This window comes from Oryctolagus cuniculus, chromosome 3 (assembly GCF_964237555.1).
Source record: "Oryctolagus cuniculus chromosome 3, mOryCun1.1, whole genome shotgun sequence".
Classification (NCBI taxonomy): Eukaryota; Metazoa; Chordata; class Mammalia; order Lagomorpha; family Leporidae; genus Oryctolagus; species Oryctolagus cuniculus.
This window is the reverse complement of record NC_091434.1, coordinates 118,440,865-118,455,700: the sequence shown is the minus strand read 5'-3', so window position 1 is coordinate 118,455,700 and position 14,836 is coordinate 118,440,865. Positions and strand designations below refer to the sequence as shown.

The 14,836-nt window shown below is 46.0% G+C and overlaps 1 protein-coding gene across 9 annotated transcripts in view; it reads left to right on the top strand.

Moving 5' to 3' along the window:
* Positions 1–14,836, top strand: part of SAP130 (Sin3A associated protein 130) — an 83,452-nt gene that overhangs the window by 16,164 nt on the left and 52,452 nt on the right. For all 9 annotated transcript variants that reach the window (XM_070071035.1, XM_008258464.4, XM_070071036.1 and 6 more), the window contains exons 8-11: positions 4,228–4,375; positions 4,516–4,606; positions 4,794–4,898; positions 10,116–10,257. In XM_070071035.1, coding sequence (XP_069927136.1) covers positions 4,228–4,375; positions 4,516–4,606; positions 4,794–4,898; positions 10,116–10,257 — 486 coding nt within the window. The remainder of the gene's footprint in view (positions 1–4,227; positions 4,376–4,515; positions 4,607–4,793; positions 4,899–10,115; positions 10,258–14,836) is intronic.

Sequence of the window (14,836 nt, the reverse complement as noted above, 5' to 3'; positions counted from 1 at the left end):
TCCCGAATGCTTCAGTACCCTTTGGGTTTTCTTGGCCGTGCTTCTCTCCTGCCAGTAAGGACAGACCACTCAAAACAGCAGCGCCTCTGCCACCGTCACCCCACATTGGGGCTTATCTCTAGCTGTGTGATTTCTGCTTCAACCCCGTGTCCTTTGCTTCTTAACCAAACAAACTGGTTCACGTTCGGCCTCACTGCCATCTCTGTTTCCGGTATTCCGAAGCAAAACATTTTGGTCCCCTGTGTGTGAGTGTGCTGCTCCTGACTTTGGAGAATCGTATTTTACTGGATCTTATCTCTGAAATCCCAGCTCCAGAAACCCCCGTCCTTTAGTTTCGTTAGCGCCCGTCTTTGGCAGTTCTGCTATCTGTTCTGTGGTTTGAGATTTCCGGTGTCTCCTGATTGTGTTGAAGATGGAGACCACATTCCTCTTTTTGTTTTTCTTGTGCCGTTCTCAGGAGGAGAAAATGTCAGGCTGGCAGTCTCTGCCTGCAGTCCTCTTATCTGTACTCCAGACAAGTCAAGCAAGGGGCACTTGTGCTGCTGTAGATGAAGCCACTGCTTGTGATCCCTGCAGCCCGTATCAGAGTTGCCAGTTCAGATCTCAGGTGCTGTGCTTCTGATGCAACTTCCGGCTAATGCAGCCTGTGAGACGGTGCTGATGGCTCAGGTGCTTGGGCTTCTGCCACCCCTGTGAGAGACCTGGATGGAATTCCAGGCTTCTGGTTTCAGCCTGGCCCAGCCCAGGATGTTGTGGGCATATAGGGAGTGAACTAGCAAATGAAAGATTTCTCTCTCTCTTTTTCTCTGTCAGTTGTTCTGCCTTTCAAATAGATGAGAATAAATTAATTTTTTATACAATTTATTTACTTATTTGAAAGAGTTACAGAAAGGGAGAGACAGAGAGGAGTTCTTCCATTCACTGGTTCAGTCCCCAAATGGCTGCAATGGCAAGAGTTGGCTAAAATGAAGCCAGGAGCTTTTTCTAGGTTACCTACATGGGCGCAGGGGCACAAGTACTTGGGCCATCTTCTGCTTTCCCAGGTATATTAGCAGGGAGTTGGGTTGGAAGTGAAGCATCTGGGACTCAAACTGGTGCCCACATGGGGTGCTAGTGCTGCAGGCGGTGGCTTTACCCGCTATGCCACAGTGCCAGCCCCAAGAATAAATTAATTAAAAAAATTTTTTTAAATACCAAAGCAGTCAAGGACCCAGCTAAACGCTGGAGGATGATTGCAGGTTCATTTGTTATAAGTCAACCCCCTATTTTTGGTAGATGTCAAGTTACTTGATTGGGTCTCTGTTCCTGAAATCACTTTGAAGCTGTTAAAATAAAAATAAAAATAAAAAAAGAAATATTATAGTGATTAAGACAATAGATTAGTTAGCACTTTCTGCTAAGTGACCTTATTAATCTCCATGACCTTTTTAGGCAAGGCAGGTTGTTGCTGTGAACATCTGAATCATGGATATTGTATTCCCTGTGTCATCATCGTCCCTTTATCTTCTCCCGGTTGCCCTGAATGTGGCTAGTGAGAACTCTTTTGAGCTGACTCGGTACCCTATTGATAACTCCTAATCATCTTTTGAGTACTTTCTTCATTCTGACACTGGATGCTCAGACCCGCTCTGCCTGCTTGCCTGATCTTAAAATCCACCATTTCTCCAAGGACCTATGTTCCTTTTAGTTAAGAGAGTAGTATTTAGAACCCAAGATCTGGGTGCTAGGGGTTGGGATGTTATCACATTTGGGCTCTTTGTTAAGATAGTCAAGATAATCCCGTCTTCATATTGGGGTTTCCAGATGAAATGTAGCAGGTTTTTCTTGCTTTCTTAGATTTTTGTATTTGTGTATCTTTTTTTCTCTTTTGTAATGAAAAGCTTGTTTTGTAAAGACATTGCTGTAATTAGTTGGTTTTTCATGTGGTCAAACACAGAAGATGGTTTCAGAAGAAGAGTTCAAAGTCGTAAACGCACTCATGATGAGGGGTCCTGCTTTCTGAAGATCAGCACCTACCCCAAGACCGCTGGAGCAGCCAGGACTCGAACCGGCGCCCATATGGGACTCTGGCACTGCAGGCAGTGGCTTTACCCACTACGCCACAGCTCTGGCCCCCATATATACAATTTTATAATGTTTTTGCATCATTTAATTCACTTTTATACAGATGTTTTGAATTTCCTTCATACAATGTGGAGATGACTCTAGATCAGTACCTAGAACTCCTACTATTTACTCATCCGTTTGTGTTGGCTGTGCTCTACCCAGTGCAGGGATATTTTGGCACATGCTGTTGCATGTTTGTGATGGAATAGCCTTAAGGAGCATTTGTGGAAGTGGCAATGCTAGGTCCAAGAGGAAATGGCTAGAAAATGGCAGTAGTGTTACCCACCTCAGAGATCCTTTTGGGTAGTAGCTATACTAATAGATCGCAAGCACTTCCAACATACCTGATATGTAATGTGCATATGTAAACATTAACATTTTTTTTTTTGACAGACAAAGTTAGTGAGAGAGAGAGACATAGAGAAAGGTCTTCCTTCTGTTGGTTCACCCCCCAAATGGCCCCTACAACTGGTGCGCTGTGCTGATCCGAAGCTGGGAGCCAGGTGCTTTGGTCTGGCCTACGTCTGGTTGTTGTGTGGATTTAGGGAGTGAACCAGTAGCAGGTGGAAGATCTGTTCCTTTTTCTGTCTCTCTCCCTGTACCCCCTCTTTTCCTCCTTTCTTACCCCTGTCTCTGTTGCTGTGCCTTTCAAATAAGTAATCATTTATAAAAAAATATAGCAGTCATGGCCACAGACCTCTGTTGAAAAGATAAAGTGTGAGAGTAAGCATCTTTCATTAAGGGGTCATTTGTGTTTTGTAGTGAACTGTCCGTTTATATCCTTTGCCCAGTTTTTTACTGGACTTTTATTTTTCGTATTGTTTTCTAGGACTCAGTACATTAGGAAGGTTAAGTCTTTTGATTTTGTCTATAGGGTACTTTGCCAGGTAGGAGGTTTACTTTTTTGTTTGTTCACATAGTCAAATTTATTGATTTTTTTTTTATAGCTTTTGGATTCTAAAAACTTTTAATAGTTAGAAAGCTGTTTACTGCAAGGCTAGATAGAAAAGAGGTGCCCGATCTTTTCTTCATGTGTAGTTTTAGTTGCCTTTAGTCCTTTTGATGTTTGTTCTAGTGTACTGTGTGAGGCATGGGTCTGATTTTATTTTTATCAAATGGCTGCATAGTCTTCCCATATCATTTTTTAAACTGTCCATCTCCATTTCCTCAGCTCTTTGGCTCAGTGGGTTAAAGCCCCAGCCTGCAGTGCCAGCATCCCATATGGACACTGGTTCGAGTCTTGGCTATTCCACTTCCTATCCAACTCCCTGCTAATGCACCTGGTAAAGCAGCAGAGGATGGGCGCCTGCACTCACGTGGGAGACCCGGAAGAAGCTCCTGGCTCCTGGCTTCGGCCTGGTCCTTGTTGTTGCAGTCATTTAGGGAGTGAACCAATGGATAGAAGACCTCTCTCTCTCTCTCTCTCTCTCTCTCTCTTTCTCTTTCTTTAACTCTGCCTTTCAAATAAATAAAATCAATCTTTCAAAAACAAAATAAAACACTAGCTTTGGTACATTGTGATGTTTTCTTGCCATTGTTGCAATTTCAGTTCTTGCCACAGGTTAGTTTGGCGTACTGTCTCTGTGAATGTCCCTTTTGGTCATGAGGCAGTCATAGCTGCCGCGTCTTTTTCTAGAGTGTTCCTGTGTCTGGTGAGGAATGACACAGAATTGGCGAGGTGGTTTGTGCAAGGGGACCAGATGAAACTGCTGTTAACCAAGATTGTCTGTGAATTTCCCTCAAGAAATGTGTGGAAATTTTTACCACAAGGACCTTGCTGTCTATCTTCCTATTTGGCCACATAATGCAGTGTGGTCTTTGTAGTCATGTTCATTCATGACTGCTGTGGGGTTACTGACAGTAAGTTATTCATTTGCCCAGTTTGTGGTAGGTACTGATACCTTTTAAAATGACACTGGCGGCAGTTTCAGGAGGGAGACTCAATAGGACATTTTCTTCGTTGCTGAGATCAAGGCCCAAGCCCAAGTGTGGGTCTAACCGGGACTTAATAGACCTCGAAAGAGATACAAGTTATATGACTGCAGTCTAGCACAGATAGGAAGTGGCCTTGGCTGCCTGCGTTGGCTCTGGAAAAGTTACAGTATCTCTGTGTCCTTTCAGTCGGCCAACCCTGTCTATCCAGCACCCACCGTCCGCAGCGATCAACATCCAGCGGCCTGCCCAGTCACGGGACGTGACGACGAGAATCACACTGCCGAATCATCCCGCGCTGGGAACGCCAAAGCAGCAGCTGCACACCATGGCGCAGGTAAAGCCAGAGCTGAAGAGCCACCGGTGCCCCACTTGCTGGCTGAGGACCTGGCTGTTGTGGAGGCAGGGATTGGGTTGAGACTCGGTGGGGCGGGAAGCAAGCTGACTCGTGACCCTGCTGTGGGATTTCCCCCACAGAAGACCATCTTCAGCACTGGTACACCTGTGGCGGCAGCAACAGTAGCACCGATTCTGGCGACCAACACCATTCCGTCAGCAACGACAGCCGGTAAGTTGGGAACCTGCTCTTCACCACCATCACCCCCCACCCCAACCATGGGAAAAGAGGCAGCAGAAATACTGAGTTCATTTTTCATGTTTCTTGCCTTCAGTCAGAGAAGAAAATAGGCTAGAAAAATCGGTTTCACTTGTCCCAAGAGCTTTGTTAGATAATTTCCTCTCTCCCCCCTTTTCAGGATCTGTGTCACACACACAAGCTCCTACGAGTACGATTGTCACCATGACGATGCCCTCCCATTCATCCCATGCGACTGCTGTGACCACCTCAAACATCCCGGTTGGTGAGTGTCATGCAGTCTTCACACACGCCCGGGAGGGATTTTTCAGCCCTCTGTCCTGGCCTCCATGTTGCTGGCTGCTTGTATTTTGTTCTTGGGTTTGAAAGCAACAGTTCACTTGACTTTTAATATTACTTACTGTACAGATTTGGCATTCATTGACAGTAGGAAGAAAAGAGGATAACAGGCTTTGAATACTCTAACTTTAGTTTGGACTTGCACAGTCAGCAGACTTGACTTCTTCTGTGTGTACCTTGTCGTGAAATAAGTTCACCATACAGTAACTCAAAACAAAGAAAGCAGAGGTCTAAAATAAAGAGAACCTGTCCACTTTGACACATTGTTGAGCCAGCATCCTTGGGTAATGCAAAAAGTTTCTGGCAGTCAAACTTTAGTCATTAAGAGCAGAGGTTGGGGCCGGCTCACTTGGTTAATCCTCCACCTGCGGCGCCGGCATCCCATATGGGTGCCGGGTTCTAGTCCTGGCTGCTCCTCTTCCAGTCCAGCTCTCTGCTGTGGCCCAGGAGGGCAGTGGAAGATGGCCAAGATGCTTGGGCCCTGCACCCACATGGGAGACCAGGAGGAAGCACCCCGCTCCTGGCTTTGGATTGGTGCAGCGCCGGCCTTGGCGGCCATTTGGGGAGTGAACCAATGGAAGGAAGACCTTTCTCTCTGTTTCTCTCTCTCTCACTGTCTAACTCTGCCTGTCAAAAAAACAAAACAAAACAAAAAAACAAAAAAACCACAACAACACAGAGGTTGGCAACCTTTTTCTAGAAGATTTATTTATTTGAAACAGGTAAGAGATAGAGATCTTCCATCTACTGTTTCATTCCACCAGTGACCCCTGAAGCCAGGAATCAGGTCGTCCTGCGGCCTCTCACATGGGTGACAGGGACCAGAGTACTTAAGCCATCATCTGCTGCCTTTGCAGGTGCACTAGCTTGGAGCTGGATTGGAACTGGAGTAGCCAGGACTAACCAGTACTCTGATATAGCTTTTGTAGTGGCTGTTTAGCCTGCTGTGCCACAGTGCTGGCCCTAGCAGATTTTTTCTCTAAGGCCTTGTAGCCACTGTCTCAGGATTTGTACCCGCATGGTTCTGTGTCACCAAAGCAGCCATAGACATGGAAATACAGGTGTGAATGGATCCAATAAGGCTTTACTTAGGGGCAGAGAAGGTAGAATTTCATGTGCCATGAAATTTTCTTTTGATTTTCATTGCTAAGCATTTAAAATGTAAACCCATTTTTAGCTCATCAGCCATGCAGAAACAGGCAGCAGGCTGGATTGGGCCCAGGGCCGCACTGTGCCAGTGCTTATCCTCGGGGAGGAGATCACTCCCACAGCTTCCAAAGCAGCGGCTGTGGCTTTGGAGGCAGAAGGCTGCTCTGTGGAGCCCATGAGGTCTTAGTTTCCAGCGTCCCCTGTGCCTCGAGTCTGTGACACTGAGCACATCATTTTGCTGTTCTCTGCTCCTGAACATGTGGGCCGACTGCCATGTTGTTAGTGTAGTGTGCTTTTAGAAGTAAAACTGCCTTTTGTAGAGAGAGCTCTCAGAAATGTGGTAATTGGATGCAGAGGTGTGGCTTCCCTAGCTGTTGGGTCCCAGCCTTCCTTCTGCACACATCGGGTAGGCTGTAGCTTCCTGGCCCGTCAGGCATCTGGGAGGGACTTTTCTGGAATAATGGTAGCGTGCAGGACGTGCCAGCCCTGTCTGGGTGCTGGGTTCCTCAGAAGGCGTCTAGCTGGGCTTTTTTGTGCTAGTGCTCGTTGTGACTTGGCATTGGAATGACTCATATCCCTCTGAGGTAAATTCACTTCCGTGGAAGGAAGTTTTGTGTATATGTGTATTGTTTTAGCATTAACAATTTTTTTTTGGAAAATATCATGGATTGTTCTATATTGTCCTTTCACATTGTTTTCTGGCTCTGCCTAACGGTGCCATGAGTGGTCCTCAGTGCTATAGTGATAGAGCCAAGCCCATGCTCTGAAGGTGTACGGTCAAGAACCTGTGAGTATTTGTGTGGCTACGAAGAAGAGCAGACCAGCCAAGAGGGCATGTGCCCCAGGGTGACTGTCCTGATTCCTCTTGACCTTCTGCTCAGGGCAGCATTCATGTCCTCTATGTGATCACGTTGTAGAGTAAACTCACTGAAAGTTCCCGGAGACTAGACTGTGTTCATTCCTACGTCCTGTCAGATTCATCGTCCAGTTTTGTTTTCCTTTTGTATTCTAACCCAAGTATTTCTTTGCTACATCATCATAGGGTCTCTATAAACAGTACCTCGGTTGAGAAGGTACTGTTAAAACATTATAACTATTATAGCATTAGAGCATTGATTTTCAAGTTGGGGTGTAGAAGATATGTTAGAATCACTTAAGTGACTTTTCCAAGTTACTCTCACTTTTGCCAGGTGAGGTTGCAAGTTGAGTTCAGCCGTTGTTACTAATGGGAACGTTTTAGGTCAGGGAAGGCAAGCTTGATGAATCGCCAGCTTGGATCTTCTGGTGAATGCTCGTTTCCAACTGAATGCCATCTTTTTCTTTTTTAAAGATTTATTTATCTATTTGAAAGTCAGTTCCACAGAGAGAGAAAGAGAGGCAGAGAGATAGAGCTGGTTCACTCCCCAATTGGCCGCAATGGCCAGAGTGTGCCAATCTGAAGCCAGGAGCTTCCTCTGAGTCTTCCCACGCGAGTGCGGGGGCCCAAGGACTTGGGCCATCTTGTACTGTTTTCCCAGGCCACAGCAGAGAGCTGGATCAGAAGAGGAGCAGTCAGGACTTGAACCAGCACCCATATGGGATGCTGGCACTGCAAGTGGCAGCTTTTACCCACTATGCCACAGTGCCAGCCCCTGAATACCATCTTTATCTACCTCACGGTCTGGCCCACACAATGTATTCAGAGTTACAGAAGGCAGAATCAGATGAGAACATCATTCAAGGGCCGGCGCTGTGGTGCAGTGGGTTAATGCCCTGGCCTGAAGCACTGGCATCCCATATGGGCGCCGGTTCAAGACCCAGCTGCTCCACTTCCGATCCAGCTGTTAGGGCCTGGGAAAGCAGTAGAAGATGGCCCAAGTCCTTGGGCCCCTGCACCTGCATGGGAGACCCAGAAGAAGCTTCTGGCTCCTGGCTTTGGATCTGCGCAGCTCTGGCCGTTGTGGCCAGTTGGGGAGTGAACCATCGGATGGAAGACCTTTCTCTCTCTCTCTCTGTAACTCTGACTTTCAAGTAAATAAATATATCTTTAAAAAAAATCATTCAGAAAATAGGGATTCTCTTTGAAGATAGCGTTGTGGCAGACTTAACACTTCTTGTGCTGCATATTCCTTTTGGCTTTTTTATTTATTTATTTATTTATTTTATTTGACAGGTAGAGTTATAGACAGTGTGAGAGAGAGAGAGACAGAGAAAAAGGTCTTCTTTCCGTTGGTTCACCCCCAAAATGGCCACTACGGCTGGCGCGCTGAGCAGATCCGAAGCCAGGAGCCAGGTGTTTCCTCCTGGTCTCCCATGCGGGTGCAGGAACCCAGGCACTAGGGCCATCTTCTGCTGCCCTCCTGGGCTCTATGCAGAGAACTAGATGTGAAGAGGAGCAACCGGGACTAGGACCTGGTGCCCATATGAGATGCTGGTGCCGCAGGTGGAGGATTAACCAAGTGAGCCACAGTGCCAGCCCCTCCTTTAGGTTTTTTTTTTTTAATTTTTATTTATTTATTTGTCAGGCAGAGTGCACAGTGAGAGAGAGACAGGGAGAAAGGTCTTCCTTTACCGTTGGTTCACCCTCCAATGGTCGCTGTGGCTGGCGCTCTTCGGCCAGTGCACCGCATTGATCTGAAGGCAGGAGCCGGATGCTTCTGGTCTCCCATGCAGGTGCAGGGCCCAAGGACTTGGGCCATCCTCCACTGCACTCCCGGGCCACAGCAGAGAGCTGGCCTGGAAGAGGGGCAACCGGGACAGGATCTGGCGCCCTGACCGGGACTAGAACCCGGTGTGCCAGCGCCACAGGCGGAGGATTAGCTTATTTAGCCGCGGCGCTGGCCTCCTTTAGCTTTTAATTAAAAAATTGTGCTGGGTTTTTGGTAAAAAAACCTAAAGCTTTAAAATTATGACAAGTGTCTGCTTACCATGGGTTAGATACTCTGCCAAGTGGCAGCTTCATTTCTACTGGAAGCATTATTTTCTCCCACGTTTTAGGGAGCCCAGTGAAAACACAAGGCTAACTTGCTTCTTATGAGCATCCACTCTGCTTACCTGCCTGAAGGGAAACCTGGGTGCCAGCTTCTCTCAGCATCGGCCGAAGAGTGCCATTCTAGGTGGTCAGATTGGCAGCCCACAGCCATCCTGCAGGGTTGTCCCCAGCAGCCAGCTGGGTGAGATGGTGACTGCACAGCTCAGTCCTGGTGGTCATGATACTGGACCTCATCTTAGTCTTCTGTGCTTCCGTGCCTGTCACCGGTGTAACTTGGATCTTCGCACACAAGGAAGCTGTCCCTCTTTATCTTCTGATACAGGTCATAGCTTTGCTTTGCAAATCTTCAGCCAAAGGTACAGTAAAGTGTGTCCCAGGTCAGTTACACTTTCTAGACAAAATTTGGTTGCAAGCCATAAAAAAGAGCAAAATTTAATCATCAGATTGAATTTGGAAACCCTGTCGGCATGCTGATTTTGATTTTGCTATGACATATTATCCGAAGTCACAGGACACTCAGAGGACCTTGGGAACTCTTAAGTAGTACTCTAGGGCAAGCATCCTTCATCCTTCTTCATCCAAGTCTGGATGAGACTTGGAAAGTAATTGTTGCTGATTAGCTTTTGGTTCTGGAGTAGAATTTAAGTTCTTTGCCATTTTTGTATTGAAAGTTTTTTGTTGTTGTTGTTGTTGTTTTAGCTCCTCCCACCCCACCAAAAAAAAAAAATCTCTGAGAGGCCAGGTCAAGAGGAAAGGGCCTGGTTGCTGATATTTCTGTTTCATTATTAATGTTAAGCTTTGCTTTAACAAATAATAGTATGAATATTTCACTGGCTTATTGGATTTGAATAATTCAGTCAAATATCTTCTACTCAACTTGGATTTTTTTTATTTTGATTACAACTGAAAACCCAGACTTATTTATAACTGTTTGCATTCATATGATCGCTGCTAGCCCAGAATGTTTTGGCAGGCCAGTAAACGTATGTGAGTGGTAATGCGATTGGATTTTACTATTTGTAGCTAAGGTGGTGCCTCAGCAGATCACACACACTTCTCCTCGTATCCAGCCCGATTACCCTGCAGAGAGGAGCAGCCTGATTCCCATTTCAGGTCATCGAGCCTCTCCAAATCCTGTGGCCATGGAAACCCGAAGTGATAACAGGTAGGAGGCAGTGTGTTGGTTACCCTGCCCTCTTGTGTCATTCATTGTGTTGAGTTTTCAGTAAAACAAAATGTCCCACAAATATGTCCTATGTTTATTTATATGTATTTTCAATTTTTCTCCCTGAAAATAAAACATTGCATGATTTATTTTTTAATATTATGAAAATGTGCTAATTTTTAAGCCATTCTCCTTTTGTATGCCTAATGTCCATGTTTTCTTTGTTTTATGTTTAACTTTGTATTTGAAACTAAGGGCTGTGGCCTCTTGACCTCTTACCCCTCACCACCTCCATTTATGGCTCTGAGAACCAGGTCGTTCTCTCACATGAGCACATCACAGGGATGAGAAGTGACTCCTGACCTCTCCATCCTCCGAGACTGTAGTCATGTTGAAGAGCCTAGGGGGTGCGGTTGCTTTGTAGAATGAATGTAACCATGTTTCCTCCTGGGTACATTCATGTTAGGTATTTCTGTAGAGACCCCACTTAAGTGATGCATTCTTCTCACTGTGGTAAGTCAGGGAGCTCATGCTACCCACCCCATTATTGGTTATGTTCATGCGAATTACCTAGTGAAGGGCATGGGTGCCACTTTTTTTACTCTAAAAGGCACATTTTTCTCCTTTGTAAGCAAACATTCTGTTCAAAAATACTGTTCCATGTTCTCCAGTAAACTTTTATGGATGAGCCAAATAGTAATATGATAATTTGAAAATAGTGGCTTTTTCTTTTCTTTTCTTTTCTTTTTTTTATGATTTATTTATTTGAAAGGCAGAGTTACAGAGAGAGAGAGTAGGAGAGAGAGATTTTCCATCTACTGGTTCACTCCTCAGATGACCTCCAGGGGTGGAGCTGGGCCAGGCTGGAGCCAGGAGCCAGGATCTAGCAGCTTCATTTGGGTTTCCCCACTCGGGTCATCCTTGGCTGCACATTAGCAGGGAGCTGGATCAGGAGTGGAGCAGCTGGGGCTTGAACCAGCTTTCACGTTGGATACCTGCATCATAGGCGGTGGCTTAAACTGTTGTGCTGTAGCACTGGCCCCGTAGTGGTGTTCTCTGACTAGCATTTCCTCCCTGTTTATCAGTTGGCATTCTAATGTGGAGAAATGTTCTCTTATCCTCCTCCATTTACCTATTTTGTGAATTTTTTTTAAATCACACCAAGGTCGTGGATTTTATTCATCATTATAATACATTTCTTTGTTATGGGTCTCAGATTGTCTGCAGTTTGGTTCTTGGGGTTCCCTTCTGATCACTTGCGTGAGTTTTATTAGGTCCCCTCCATTCTAGTCCTGCCTTATTTTCCTGTGTTCCTCTTCAATTTTATGGAGGCCCTAGGCACTGCTGATTTTCCAAGGAGACTTTGATCATTTAGGAAGCAAGATCTAGGCACTGGCCCTGCTTACTGCCAGGAACTTCATTTCTCCTAAGCCCTTTCAGCAGGCAGCAGTGGGAAGTAGATAACATTTTTAGAACATTTTGAGTGCATGCTGATGCCTCTAGTTCAGGTCTGTTACCTTCCCCATTCCATATTTATATCTCCCTTTCTCACAGCAATTGCCCTGTCCCATATACAGTACTTCATCCATGTATATGAAGTAATTTCAGAATTGGATGCATTTTTTTTAGCTTTTATATTTGTGCTTAGTCTTCACTTAACTTTTGTTTTGTTTTAAGATTATTTATTTTGGCCGGCGCCGCGGCTCACTAGGCTAATCCTCCGCCTTGCGGCGCCGGCACACCGGGTTCTAGTCCCGGTCGGGGTGCCGGATTCTGTCCCGGTTGCCCCCCTTCCAGGCCAGCTCTCTGCTGTGGCCAGGGAGTGCACTGGAGGATGGCCCAGGTGCTTGGGCCCTGCACCCCATGGGAGACCAGGAAAAGCACCTGGCTCCTGGCTCCTGCCATCGGATCAGCGCGGTGCGCCGGCTGCAGCGCGCCGGCCGCGGCGGCCATTGGAGAGTGAACCAACGGCAAAGGAAGACCTTTCTCTCTGTCTCTCTCTCTCACTGTCCACTCTGCCTGTCAAAAAAAAAAAAAAAAAAAGATTATTTATTTTATTTGAAAGTCAGAGTTACACAGAGCAAGAAGGAGAGGCAGAGAGAGAGATCTTTGATCTGCTGGTCACCTGCCAATTGGTTATAACAGTTGGAGCTGAGCCAATCCAAAGCAGGAGCGAGGAGCTTCTTCCAAGTCTTCCCCTGTGGGTGTAGGGGCCCAAGGACTTGGGCCATCTTCCACTGTTTTCCCAGGCCATAGCAGAGAGCTGGATCGGAAGTGGAGCAGCTGGGACTCGAATCGGCGCCCATATGGGATGCCAGCACTGCAGGTGATGGCTTTACCTGCTATGACACAGCGCTAGCCTCCTAACTTTTTTTTTAATAAATTTTTTCAAATTTTATTTGAAAGGCAGAGTTACAGAAAAGAGAAGGAGAGACCGAGACAGAGAGAATGAGCTTCCATCCAGTGGTTCACTCAGCAAATGGTTGCAATAGTCATGGCTGGGCCATGCAGAAGCCAGGAGCCAGAAACTCCATCCAGGTCTGCATGTGGTGGCAGGGGCCCAACTTCTTGGGCCATCATCTGGTGCTTACCAGGTGCGTTAGCAGAGAGCTGCATCAGAAGCTGGAGCACCCAGGACTCGAGTCAGCACTCATACAGATAGATGCCAGCGTTGCAGATAGCAGCTTAACTGGTGTGGCGCAGTGCTGGCCCTCTTCATTTAACTTTTGAAACACTGTAGTTGAATATTAAAAAGTAGCAAATAATGAGGCATGCTGATTTTGGTTCTTCACTCATTCACTGCTGTATATGAAATGGCAGCAGTGAGTTATTTGCTGACCCCATTCAGAGATCTGACACTGAACACCCTTTCTGAAATGATGTTCATCATCCTTATATGCTTCTCCATTGCAATGATGCCATCTTTCCTGATTTGGGTCAAAATCTGCCAGTTTCCATCTGACCCTTTTCATCAGTTTGCTGCTTCCTTCCTCTCAGGAAAGAGAAAGCCTTTCTTTGAATTCAGTGGTTAGGTGACCCTTTTTATAAAGTTGTTAATGAATTTCATGGCTTTGACAGTACCTGGTATCTCCATGCTTGACAATGTGACCTGGGTGAGAGATGGTGACTGGGTTCTGTTGTCCAGAGTTGAGGTTGGCTTTTTGAAGCCACATCATGCTTTGATCACTGTTTTCCACACATGTGAAAAAGTCTCCTTGCTGAGTAACAAGAGCATACTTCTTCAGATGTAGCACAATGATAGTTTCTGCTGGCTCCTGGGCTCCTCCGTGGAATGTTATTTTCAGGCTATCTTTCTTACCTTAAAATATGAACATCTGGAATTTTCTTCTGTCAAACTGCCCTCATTTGTAGCTTGTACATCTCTGGAGGGCTGATGCATGCGGGTATTCCATGCACAGAGACTGTGTAGAACCGTCCAGGTACCATTTGATGACTTCTTACTTGAACTTCCGGAACTCAGCAATTGGAACAGCACTTCATTGCTCTTTTCTAATCTCCTTGGCCTTCACGTTTGTCACAAAGCCCATTATTTTTGCAGAGCCAATGTTCTTGTTACACCATTATCTAATCTTCTGAGGCTACCTTTTTTTTTTTTTTTTTAAATAACCTCGCTGTTCTCTCTGCATCCCTTTCTTCTCCTTCAAACAATACAGGTGACCATGGGGGAACCAAACCTTCTGCTCCACCCTCAATTGATTGTTCTCCTCTTTTGTCACATAATTCCCTTTTTGCATCAACGAGGACTTTGTAAACTTGAGAAATCTGGTTTTCTTTTTTCTTTTTTTAAAAATTTATTTGACAGATATTTATTATAAACAGTGAGAGAGAAAGACAGAGAGAAAGGTCTTCCTTTGTTGGATCACTCCCCAAATGGCCTCCACTGCTGGAGCTGCGCCAATCTGAAGCCAGGAACCAGGTGCTTCCTCCTGGTCTCCAAGCACTTGGGCCATTTTCCACTGCCTTCCCAGGCCAGAGCAGAGAGCTGGTCTGGAAGAGGAGCAACCAGGACTAGAACCCGGTGCCCATATGGGATGCCAGTGCCGCAGGCAGAAGATTAACCAAGTGAGCCATGGCACCGGCCCCAGAAATCTGGTTTTCTTTAAAGATTTTTTTTTTTAATTTATTTGAAAGCCAGAGTGACAGAGTGAGGGAGAGACAAAGAGTTCTTTCATTCATTGTTTCCCTCCTCAAATGGCTGTAATGTCCGGGACTGGTGTAGGTCGAATCTAGGAGCCCAGAACTCCACCCAGGTGTCCTCTGTGGGCTGGCAGGGACCCCAGTCCTTGGGCCATCTTCCACTTCCTTCTCAGGGGCATTAGCAGGGAGCTGGATCTGAAGCTGAGCAACTAGTGCTCTGATGTAGGATGCCATCATCATAAGCAGCCGTTAACTTACTGCATCAGAATGCTGGCCCCCCAAAAATTTATTTAAACTTGTCTCCATTTGGATTCTTACCAGCCTGGTGTTTTTATTTATTTATTTTATGTGAAAGAAGGAGAGATAGCTTCCTTTCACTTGTTTACTCTCGAAATGCCCACTACAACCAGGGCTGGGATGG